This window comes from Hipposideros armiger, unplaced genomic scaffold (assembly GCF_001890085.2).
Source record: "Hipposideros armiger isolate ML-2016 unplaced genomic scaffold, ASM189008v1 scaffold_57, whole genome shotgun sequence".
NCBI lineage: Eukaryota > Metazoa > Chordata > Mammalia > Chiroptera > Hipposideridae > Hipposideros > Hipposideros armiger.
The window spans coordinates 651,393-663,784 of NW_017731407.1; the positions used below are offsets into that span (position 1 = coordinate 651,393).

The 12,392-nt window shown below is 38.4% G+C and overlaps 1 protein-coding gene across 1 annotated transcript in view; it reads right to left on the bottom strand.

Annotated features, from left to right (window-relative positions):
* ADGRV1 (adhesion G protein-coupled receptor V1) overlaps positions 1-12,392 on the bottom strand; it is a 548,236-nt gene that overhangs the window by 326,823 nt on the left and 209,021 nt on the right. Inside the window, exons 64-68 of the mRNA XM_019641108.1 lie at positions 11,617-12,090; positions 6,927-7,070; positions 4,629-4,803; positions 3,817-3,952; positions 943-2,045 (exon numbers count right to left, since the gene is read on the bottom strand). Of these exons, the coding sequence (XP_019496653.1) occupies positions 943-2,045; positions 3,817-3,952; positions 4,629-4,803; positions 6,927-7,070; positions 11,617-12,090 (2,032 nt within the window). The remainder of the gene's footprint in view (positions 1-942; positions 2,046-3,816; positions 3,953-4,628; positions 4,804-6,926; positions 7,071-11,616; positions 12,091-12,392) is intronic.

The window sequence follows — 12,392 nt, forward strand, 5'->3', positions numbered from 1 at the left end:
ACAATTTATGTTACACATTCAGTTACTTGCCCCCCCAAAAAACAGAATTATTAAGAAACTCCCGAGTGTCTCTGAGTAAAAGAAACTGCCCTGAGCAACACTTGAGATTACAGGCACCATCGTACTACCAAATTATGTTTAAACTGGAAAAAACATAAGGCCCACACTCCACCAAAATAGTCCATTGTTTCATCCTAGTGTCACTGGAAACTTGAAAACATTGTATAAAACTATAAAAGAGCAGGGTAGGCAAGAATCATGAGATGGCCCTGTCAATACTTTAATGAATGTAAGGTGCAGACAAACCAATCTAATCCACTTCAAGTAATAGAGTATGTTTTCAAAGGAAAACTGCAAATTATCACCAAAAGATTTTATAAGATATATGAGGAACTCTTAAAAAAATGATTGCATTTTTAAGCCATTGGAATATATATACCCAATAGTACAAAAGCTATATGACTGCACTGGTTCATAAGCAGAACAAAAGAAAATAATTTTAATCTATTTATCAACAGATATTTGTACAAAGAATTTCCTGGCAAATAGATCTTAGACTTTGGGAGTTAGAAAATTCAGAATGAGGTTTCAATACAAGATAGGCAGTCATGTACTTGGATGACTAAATTAAGTATTTTTCAGAGGAAGAACATGGATTTAAGTATGTTTAAGGCTTTCCCTATATTGTAAAAGAATAGATTTATAGATTTAACTGGCTCTGAGCTAAGTGACATTTACGGTCCATTAAATTCTAGCCTGGCACCTCAGAACAGCATCATGTGTTCATGTGCTGAGTCCATGTCATAGGAAAACAATGTTTTAATGGATTACTATGTGTGATTCAAATAGTCTACCCTCTTGAATTGAATTTAAGAGAATGATCTTACTACAAATTTCGTACCGCAAAAGTGCATTTTTGTCTCCATCACTCCAAAGATATACCTGTAATAATGATCATGGCAAAAGCTGCAAATCCAGCGTCATCCTTTCCCTTCACAATCTGTGTTCCTCCCTGAGGGTCTGCGAGAAACACATAGAAGAATTCCTGCCCCTCGGGCTCCTCGTCATCCAAAATTGGAACAAATACTTTACGTTCTCTTTCTCCATCTACAAATGTAAGGAGAAGAGTTTGTTCTTCAAAGTCATCTTCTTCAGTTGCCCATGTTAGGTTAGAAATGTCATAAATATCATGAAAAGGCAATGCATTTGGTTCCTTCTGAGCAGATCTTTCACCAAACGTTTTAATGGTCACACTGGCATTACTAGCAGACCCACCAGTCCTTCGGATAAGAACTTCTGCAATGTTAAATGTACCATTTTTCATCTCCTCTTCAACATAAACAATGGGTGGTCCAAGACTAAATATCCCATGAATGGAAACATTTGCACTTACAGTGACCACATCAGACATGGCAGGTGTACCAGGAAGGGTGACATGCTTGTCAGGGATGGCAGATGTACCAGTTGCCTCAGTAATAATGGCAACCATTTCAGTTGGCTGTGGAATGGCAGTTATCTTGGTTGTGTCAGGGTGTGTAATGGAGGAGTCAGTTTCCATGGGAATGAGAGCCGTGTCAACTGCTATAGCTACAGTTGTCATGGGGACAGAAACATCCATTCCTGACAGGTCATCATTATCCAATATTGTGATCACTGCCACACTGAAATCTGGATTCAGGCGTGGTCTCCAATTAGCTTTCGTAAACTTTTGTAATCCTTGAATTTCTACTGAAGTTAGGTTAATATAAAAAAATTCTTCTATTTCAGGAAGCTGATCATTAATAATGATTATTTCAAAATTAACCTCAGCTTGGAATTTTTGAAAAAGCAGTTCCCCATTCTGAACAGGCTCAAAATCTTCCAGTGGCTTGGCACTTCCTGCAGTTGTCTGATAGGAAACTTTAATAAGATTGCCATGAAACCCAAAGAGTCTTTGTACATGTAATCTGATCATCTGTGTATCCTCTGACACTATGATGTTTCTTGAGCTAGGGGAAAATTGAAAGACTCCCATTGGTTCAATTTCAGCAACGGTGAAACCTGATCTGGAAAAAAAATTAAACCATGAAAGAAATGATGACAAACAGGAATACCAACCACTGTACAGATTCATCTTTCACATATTTAAGATGCTGCTCATGAGAGCATTGTAAAAATGACATGCCCTTTCAAATCCCATAAAACCTTATTCACTTATTAATGACTATACTAGAGCACAAGAAATGTAAGAACAGGAGCTGCGATCGCGGGTGAAAAGACCTAACAAATTTTAACCCAGTGAAGAGCTCATAGGTCTCTGCTCTGTTTCTCCATTCATCCCAGAGCAGCTCTCTGAAGGGTCTGAAATATCAAGTTCTCTCTTACGATCAATACGCAGGGAACCAAAGCCTCTTAGGATGCTCTGGATGTCAGCAAAGTTTCTCACCTGTCAAACAGAAATAGTTGCCCCTACTAGATACGAAATCCTTGCTTCTTCCAATGGGCGTGTAATGGGACTATTTTCTCACACAAATGTTACTCAAATTTTATATGAGAATTAGAAGAAACATCCAAGATTGAGTGATTAATCCTTAGCTTTATCCTATGGAGTTTTGTTGTAAGTTAATAGTTATGTTAGAGGTGACACTGGCAGCCCATTAGCCTAATCCAGGCCACAGACATATTTTTATTTGGCTAATAACTTTTTTTGTTCATTTAAACGTGAATGCCTTTAGAGAGGATACCCCAGAGCCCTCTTTTGTCACTCTCTATTGTCAAGCACTGATAACTCAACACACAGCACAGGGGTTAAGAGCTCAGAGTGGCCAGACAGCCTGGATTCAAATAGTGGTCCCAACATTGATTAGCTGTGTGACACTAGGTCCACTACATAATCTATCTGTGACTCACTTTCTTCATCTATGAAATGGGTCTAATAATAGTATCTATGTCATATTGCTGTGGTGAAGAGTAAGAGTAAACATACACCTTTCCTAAAGTGATGCCTGGTCTAGTGTAAGCACTCTAAAACTGCTAGCTATTATTGTTGTTAAAGGTTGTTGAATTTGTTACCCTGAAATACTTTCTGTGGCCAAACACTTTTGAAATAACGACGTATAATCTAAAGCCATATTTGATTCTGCCAACCAGTATCTCCCATACATAAACATGTATACAAACATACCTGAACACACACATTTTCCCCACTTTCCAAATAAGTAAAATGAAGAACAGAAAGATCAAGTAATTTTCCCCAAGTCACACAGCAAATAAGTGGCAGAGCCAGGACTAAATTCAAGAGTCTGGTTCCAAGGTCTGCCCTCTGCTGTTCTGATCAAGCCCACCTAAAGTATTAGAAAAGTAAATTGCTTTGGGTCGGCCAGGACATTTTTATCGGCAAATATACTGATTTAAATTAAACTCAAAAGAGCTACTGCTACAAGTCCCATTATTACCCTACTATGAGGTCTTTTTCTTACTTCGAATCCCTTGAAGAAATCAGGTATTTTTCAGGGGAACTGTCTTCTGAGAAGACAGCTCCCCTAAAAAACAGGTGACTTTGCCATTATGGATCTTTTTGCAGATGTTACCCCATGCCAACATTCTCGAGTTAAGAGGTCAGGTTGAACTCTCTTCAAGGCAAGCAGTGGGTGCTGACTCTCTGAAAGTCAGCCTCTCTCCATGGCGTCTTCGGTGGGCAGGTCACATGGCACTCTGTACCAAAACTGTTTCTGCACCTGCTTCAAGGAATATGACCCTTGTCTTTTCCTGTTTTAACTGCTACATTCCAGATTACTCGTCAGAGGCTTTCTGGGCTGAGAACCGAGCTGGTCTTACCGAAGCTGAGCCCCACCAGCAGCTCTGCTCTGCACTCCTGAGAGGTGAATGACAAAGGCCTCTGGCTGGCCAGGGCTGGGAAATGTCCACAGCGAGACCCTTTTACTTTGTTCTCCATGGGAAAATGAAACGCTCCCTGAAAGGACATGAAGAGAAAATTAGGGTATCATTTCAGGGTTCTTAAATTGGGATTCAAATCTTAAAAATGTAGTGAAAGTAAAACATTTGAAAAGTGGGAGGCGATAAATACACGTATAGGACAAACCTAGGCCAGACAAACCTTGTCTTCAATCCCTGTCTACACTGTGTGGTAGAGTACAAACCATCTAACATTTGTATCCCAATGGCCCTCATACAGCTAATGGTATAATTTTAAAAATTAAGTAGATAAAGTCACAGTTGCTCTTCTGTCAGAAATATTCAGGTGAACATGTAAATGGATATAAAGGTATACTTTATTATTATTATTATTATTATTATTATTATTATTATTATTATTATTGTATGGTCCAAATTAAGTTTTGAGAACTACTTTTAACAAACTCCTAATGTATAAACAGAGTAGTCTGCTTAGTGATCATTATATCCAGGTAAGGTATGAAGTTTTTTCATTTGACAAAAAAACGTTCTGATGGAATAAACTGTCTCATTCTCACCAAGCATCCTTTGCACCTCTGCTCACTCTAAAATGGGAGCACTGTATTAGAAACCAAATAGCTCACTGTCCAGAGTAGGGACGATCCAAGGAAATGAATGGCCAATTATACATCCCCATGTTCTATAGGGCACGTGTCAGAAAAACTACAACTCACCCAGTTGTGGGGTCATGTTGCCAACAACCATGAATTCGGGGACTTCTAACCCAGGGGCATATCCAGCCACCCAGGCAACCATGAGCGCGCCATATGTGCCTCGCCTGGAAATCACAACTTGGCTGGTTCCAGCAGTGACATCCGTGAGTGAAAAAGCAGTGGACTCAAATCCAACCTGGGGGAAAAACACGCTGAGATCTTCTCTCTAAAGGTTCTTGTTTTCTGGGAGGGGGTTAAACATCAACTTTCTCTTTGTTTACACAATATATTTTCATTTAATTAAATTCAATTACAGGGTAATGTTTCAGAAATGACATCTGAGACTTGAAAATATATTCTATTTTATAATTCTGATTATAGTTTACAGCTGTATTTTTTTAAATCAAAATGTAATCCTTTGAATTAACAATATCCAAAAAAGGCAACTATAATTAGGGATAAAGAAAAGCAAAAGATTAAAAATGGCATTTTAGCATGACTTGTTCATGGGTCTTAATAGAATCTGATTTGTCTAGAACTGAAATTTGATTTCTAAGATATAATAATAAATTCTTCGTTTATAAAATGAGCCCCATGAACTAGATTTTCTATTAAGATTTTTTTAACTCTTTGATTCAACTTAGTATCTTTTATTGTTTTAAGATAAAGATTCAAAGATTTTTTTTTTAAACAATCATCTTTTTCATCTACAACAATTAAGATCTTGTTTTAAGGGCACCCTTCTCAGGCTATCCTGGGATTTATGGATGAATTAAGTTCTGGTCAATGAGTAAGAATGAAACCAGATTCTGGGCTTCACTTGGATAACTTAGTTTACCTCTTTTGGTCCTAATATCTATAAAATTGGGATACCATATGGTCCACAGTTCTATATGAAAACTCATTCTGCCCATTTCAAATTGAAATGGTATTAAGAAAAACCAACAACAACAACTTCAATTTGACACCATCCTAGATTCTTCAGTACAGTGAGTCTTCTGCTTAGCAATTTCTGAGAGCTTTGGTATATCTGAGGTCATGCTTACCACAAAGCTAGAGGCTGTTTGAAAGCATCCTACTCACAAAATCACACACACACTCCCATACAAACACTGGTAAGGAGTACAGAGGACACAACAAGGACAGGAGTACACCATGACTGGCCCTATCTTGTCCTCTGAGGTGACACAATGATACAATGTTGTGACAAGGTGCATGAACAAGGAGTAGGAAGTATTTTACTGTCCCAAATGAATGGTTCAAGTTGAAAGGAATCTTTCTTATAACAACCTAGGAGCAAAAAGAAGACAACAAAACTTCAAAGCATTATTAAATTCTATACTCATTTCCTCTTGAAAAGAGGAGGTGCAGAAAGAAACCTATTACTTCCAGTTATTTTTAATGCTGGTGGATTCTACTTTAAGGGACAAAGCAGATTCATTCCCTGTAGAGAAGCAGTTCAGGAGGGAATACGTGAAGAGCATCCCCTTAGTGGCCAGAGACCCTGTTACACAGGCTGCTGGCCAGATCTGTCCATTCTCTTGCCCCTTCATCTGCACAGATTCCACGGCTGCATCTTGGACCCAGGCCTGCCTCGGTCAAGCTGAAGGAGCTCCCAGTTGAAAAAGGAGGATGCAGTCATGCCTCATAATGGTTTCAAAAGTACACATTGACCACAGCCAGAGACGGTAGCCCTGTCTTGTTCCTGCACTGACAGAATCAGCCTACATAGGAAGCAAGGTCCTCAAGTTGTTCTTTGTTCTCAAGTGAATTTATGAAGTGATAAGAAAACGATCTTTCCTACAATGAACTCAGAAGATTCAGGTGCTTAGGTGCAACTGTGTCACAGGATCTCACCACTAGCATTTATCTACATCTGCACAAACTTACCACAGGCTAAAGAGCACCGAAAATTAAAGACAAACGTTCACAAAGTTAGTATAAATGAAAAAAAAAACTGAAATATTAACTATGTTTCATTCGAATTTTAATTATTTAATTATTTCAATATTCAATATCGAGGAAAAATCTGGAAATTCTGACTCGAGGTGACTAATATTTTTTAAATCCTATACTTTCAAAGTTCACAAGATGCAAACTTCCTGAAACTCTAAATAGGACATATGTTATTCTACTTAATGTCAAAAATTGACAAATTATTTTCACATAATGTATCCATAATGTCTACTTCAACATTCATAGGATTACATAGATTTAAGGAAATAGTGCCTTTAGAAATTCTAAGAATCTTGGTCCTTCCTGTAAAAGCTTCCTGCCCTCTAGTGGTTCCCGGGGAGCACCACACCCAGAGCCAATTACCTGAGAATTGGCCGCTTTCTCAGGGACAGGGAGGACAGCAGATTTTGCTTCCTGGAGAATTTTTGGCATGTCATAGAAATGTCCACCAACAAGCATCACAGTCACCAGCTGCAAGGTGACAGTAGAGCCCAGTGCTAGGAAGACCTATAAATAAACAGCATCAACGACTTTTAGTAGCAAAAAATAATTTTCAGAGAAAAAAAATGTTATTTGGCACAAGTTATTACCACACTGCCTCTGGTTCCTTTTCTATCAGCTTCATCAATCTATTCCGTTTCCCCCATGTCTTAAACCCAATCGCCAGTATGACAACTGTGGGGTAAAGAGCGCTAGTAATAGGCTATAAAAAGCACCCATTTGCAGATTCTCCATGAGTACCAGAAGAGCCTCAGGGACGATGACTCACAGAAGTAGAATTAGTGAAAGAATCATGGCCCCAGGAATGGTAAGAGCTCACTGGTGAATACAGCCATCTGCTAAAACCAGCAAAACTCACTGTCTTCCTCTTCACTGTAACTAATAACTGATATTTACTCAAAATGGATAATGATTTAGGTGTACTGATTATTTGTATATTTGACAAATCATTCCTAACAGCATGTATTAGATTACCAATTTTCAAAGTTTTAGAATCCAACAAAATAGGGGAAATCCTGGATTTAAAACCTGGTGTTGCTTTAAAAGTTTTTTGAAATATACATTTTCCTGTTAAACACTGTTATTGATAATGGATAAGCCCCCAAGTTATCCCATATCCTGGAGTATTGTATTACTGAATGTAAAATTAACAATTTCTGTGGAGTCAGTTCTTCTTTCAAATATAACGTACATCGCACTCCCCAAATGTGCAAAATATGTAGCATACTGGTTTCAAATGTTGTGCAACATGGGTGTAACAGATGTCTCATCCATTTAATCAATCATTTTTTTTCAAAATGGCATTCACTGAATGTGAATCATCGGTCAAGTGCTAAGGAACAGAAATTAGTGTCCTGACTTCAATCATGTGCCTCCCACCTCTCCTCTGAGGGGGTGCCCCTTCCCCATGCTGTTCACTGGCTGGGTAGCTAACAATTTTTGTCCCTATTTCCTAAAGAATGAAGGGCCAGGCACCCAGTCATTTGTGTCTTCCCACCCAGCTCCTCTCTTCATGGGCCCATACATCACACACAGACTTGTGTGATGCAGCAGACTCCCAGGGAGCAGTAATTAAACATGAAACTTGAAGAGAAGTAACAGGATTTGAGGAAAAGCTGTTTTTCTTGCAGGAGAAAATCAGGTAGATTAATCTGAAAAGGAACTTGAAGGCACGTAGGAGTGACTGAGTTCTCCAGTATGCCCTTCCATTGCCCTGATCCAGGACTGCATCACCAATACAATTCTACAAACTTCCAATCATTTGTGATAGCATTTGGGCACCAATAGAAAGAATTTTCAGCCCCATAACATCCTGGGCACATCTCATGTTTTTATTTTTTTTATTTTTTTTATTTTGCTGTGTTTTTTTTAAGCTGAGCCATCCTGCCACCTGTTGGCAGCTCAGCGGCTGCTCAGCTCGGGCCGGACTCGAACCGCTGTTGCTCAGAGCTCAAACCTTTGAGCGAGCTCTTAACCAACTGAGCCACTCAGCTGACCCTCATGTTTTTATAACTGGCGGTTGAAGGGCCTTCTGCTGCACTAGACAGGGAGCAATGTGACACCAGGAATTGTGCCTTTGTCACCTTCGTATCTGCTGTGCTTCTCGCAATGGTTGGCACATAGTAAGTGCTCAATAAAGGTTTGAATAAATGACTCAACCACGAATATAAAATTCTTCTTGCATTCTAACTGAAATTCCTTTAAACTTGGACTTGTTTCTTTTGTGTGGCAGTGATTTTTATCATTAGTACATGCCTCCTATAGGAAGTTTGTTGTTAACCTGGTAAGGAAACAATTTACAGTCTCTGGTTCTGATGTTAAACCATCATCAAGAGTCTTCTAAGTTTTCAGAGCCTAATAGAAACTTCCTCTGTTCAAAGACCCACTGCCCTTCTGTATGGCTGACCTGCCCAAAGCCCTAACATTTACCACGAAGGTGGAGCAGGGAGAACTGTATTTAACTCGTTTAACTAATATCTTTCAAATTTCAAAGAGCAATGCATTATGTCCAGGGGGTGAGGAAGAAGGGGACCACTGAAAAAATCCTACCCTTGGCAATGGGCATATCACACCCTGCCCCAAACAGCTATCTTAGAAGACTAACTCACATAAAACCACTGAATAATCTACGTGCAGTCTTACATAACACATCCTGGAGTGTGAATGAGAAAAGGAACCTAAGCAATTTTAAATGTTAATGAAGAACAGTATAATAAGCAAATAAGAGGAATAGTTCATGTATGTACAAGTTAATAAACTTTTACTCTATTGAAAATAGAAATCACAAAAATAATTTAAGTAGGTTCAAAGATATTAAAAAATTCATAGATGAGAATTCAAATTGGTACTGGAAAGCTAAGTTCCTTATAAACTACCATTAAGCTTTCAAAGTGCAATGAAAAGAGGACTACCACCCTTCAAAATGTTCCAAGCAGCCTTCACAACAAGAGACAATCTCAGCGTGAAGCAAATCAATGGTTTTAGTTCACACAATATGTGTCACATATTTTGGTTTTCCTATACAAAGTCTGAGAAGAATGTTGTACTGTCCACATTGCTTAGAAAAATCATAGAATAGAATGCTCAATGTGGCATGTTTTATTTTCAAATGAAATCTTACTATAAATACAAGGCATATGAAAAATCTATTCCTAGAAAAGCTAAAGGAAATGTCCCCTAATGGGCAGTGGCAGAGATTATAACTTGAATGCATTGAGAAGGTGATGTTACATAGATATGTATACATAGAAATTTACATAGAAAATGTTTCAAGTCACATAATTTAAGCACATTGTATTTAAAAAAAAAGAAAAGTCTTGTAATTTGTAAATGAGACTTAATAAAATGATATCCTGGTTAAATTAATCCACTTATTTCCCCAACTTTGCACTCTTTATTCCAGTCTTGAGAATTTTTGGATATATTATAGGAAACAGAGGTTACAATTTGATACAATGGGGTTATGGCATTAATTTTCCAAAGTACTACAGGGGTGTAGGTCTCACTAAGAAGCCTTCATTTTTCTCCTTTATTAAACAAAAGTGAAGGCTCAGGTACATAAAAGATCAAAAGGCTACATAGTAGGTACAAATTAATGTAATATGCTTGTTGCTTATTCTGAGTGACAGCCTATTTTCTATTGAGCGTAAGTTTACATGAAACTAAAGGTCATCAACTGAGAGGGCTACGTTTAGTGGAAATACAAACAGGAAGCTGCTGAATTTTTCTCCTGTTACTGCTTTGTAGGTTTTCTTTCCAGTATCCATTGACAATGTTCTAGGTAGATCTCAAAGCTTTCTGTCACTTTCAGGAAGTCTGGCCAGACCAATATCAATCATAACTTCCATCTCATATTCAGTTAAAGCTCCCCTCTCTATCCCAGTTCTCGCTGGGTTTATGGCTCAGGATCTACAGTATGATGTTTCAATAATTCTCCAGTCCCCCTTAGACCTTGCACCAATCTCTGGCACTTTTAGGTTTGGGACAGGGGAGGGGTGCTTTGAGACAGAATGACAGAAATTTTGCCTCACTGCTGTGGTCTTTTCTTGGCTAACATTGGCCAACCACTCTCCCCTCCATGAAGACAGGCACCCCAATTCTCGATTTTTTATGGAATTGATCCAAGTGTTCCTCAGAGACTTCAGAATTCCACTCATCAACATTCCCTCACAGAGATAATGACCTTTTTGGTTCTCTCCTAGCTTTATGATCCACCCTGCAGATTTTTCTCAAGATGGCTCTAATCTGGTTCACCTCTGGAGCAGCCTTTCTCAACCAGATCCCCGGTGCCATAAGGCATCCCAGGCATGAAATAAACTAACTTCTCTCCTATGCATATATAATAATACTAGTTATGAACCATTATTGGGAGGAGTAAGACACACAGTCACTCAAATTATTATACTTTCTGTGGCTCAGATTGAGAAAGAATGCTGAAGTATCTTGACCCACAGGAAATCCATGCATTCTTATCACTTTCACTACAAATGTTGCCAGAGCAGTCTGCTGCCCGCTGTCTTCATTACCATCTCAGAAAATCAGAGTCAATTTCCTATGTTCCAGTTTTGCAAAGAGAGAAAAAGGTACCGGTGTCTGTGTTCTTGTAGCCCTTCCCAGCTCAAGGGATCACACGTCAGTCTCTCTCATTGCTCTGCCCTTTCACAAGGGCACATGGAAGCCTACAAATTTCTCCCCTTCAACAAGCAGTCTGTGTGTATGTGCATGTGTGCATGTCAGTGTGTGTTTATATTGCACTTAGAACAATGCCTGGACCACTGTAAGTACTAAAATGCCTAGTACTATCTAGACAAAAATATTTTATCTCCAAATTAGAACATATATACTCACTGAGAATCTGCAAATACTTCCCTCTAGTTATTATCCAATAATTACTATGCATTTTCCAAGGCAATTTGCATGGTTCCATTTAAACATTGAGTGAGATTTAAACTGATCATGAGGTAAGAGCTCTCCTGAAAGAGTTTGATTGCAATGATCAGGAAACTAAAAAATAAATAAATAAATAAATAAATAAATAAAAAATATGACAAACCTGACTCTTTATTGGCACAGTGTCCACTTTATATGTGGCACCACCTCTGACCACCATCTGCCTCTCTGCATTTTCAGTAACAACCGACTGCTCCTCATGATCAGATGATATTCGATAGTCAACAGCCACATCTCCAAAAGTTCCAGCAAGCCGAGTTACATTAATTTGGATGAATCTACTAAGGTTCTGCCCAATCAGTACTGACTGACGATCTGCATACAGAGCAAACACACCATGTGGGTCATCATTTGCAGAAACAGAGAACCATGTGAAGCATTTTTCCGGATCCAGTTCTGCTCCTCCCGCTACAGAAACCAGCTGGATGACATAATCTTCCTCTATTTCGGGTATATCATCTGGTAGCAAATAAATATCAAAGCTCACTTCCCTCTCTCCATCAGCAATGGTGAAAAATCCTTTTGTAGAAAGAAAGTCTCCAGTAATATCAAACTCACTGCTTATTTCCCAGTAAACCTAAAATAAAAAGAAAAAATATATAACACAGTTGTGTAATTCAATATGTCAAAGCAAAATCCTTTAAATTACATTTCCCCCTATAATATACAAAAAAGAAATTTTAATTGTGCGTCATTATTCAAAGCCAAGCTCTCTGAGCAGTTAGTGAGTTTAGAAAGTATGGAAGAATGATGTCAGCATCATCAAAGGATATTAACTCTTTTAGGCTGTCATATGTAATTTGCAGGACAAGATGACAAAATCTCATTTCACCTCCTTCTAAAATAATAACAATTTTAAGAGATAAAGAAGAGCAAGGT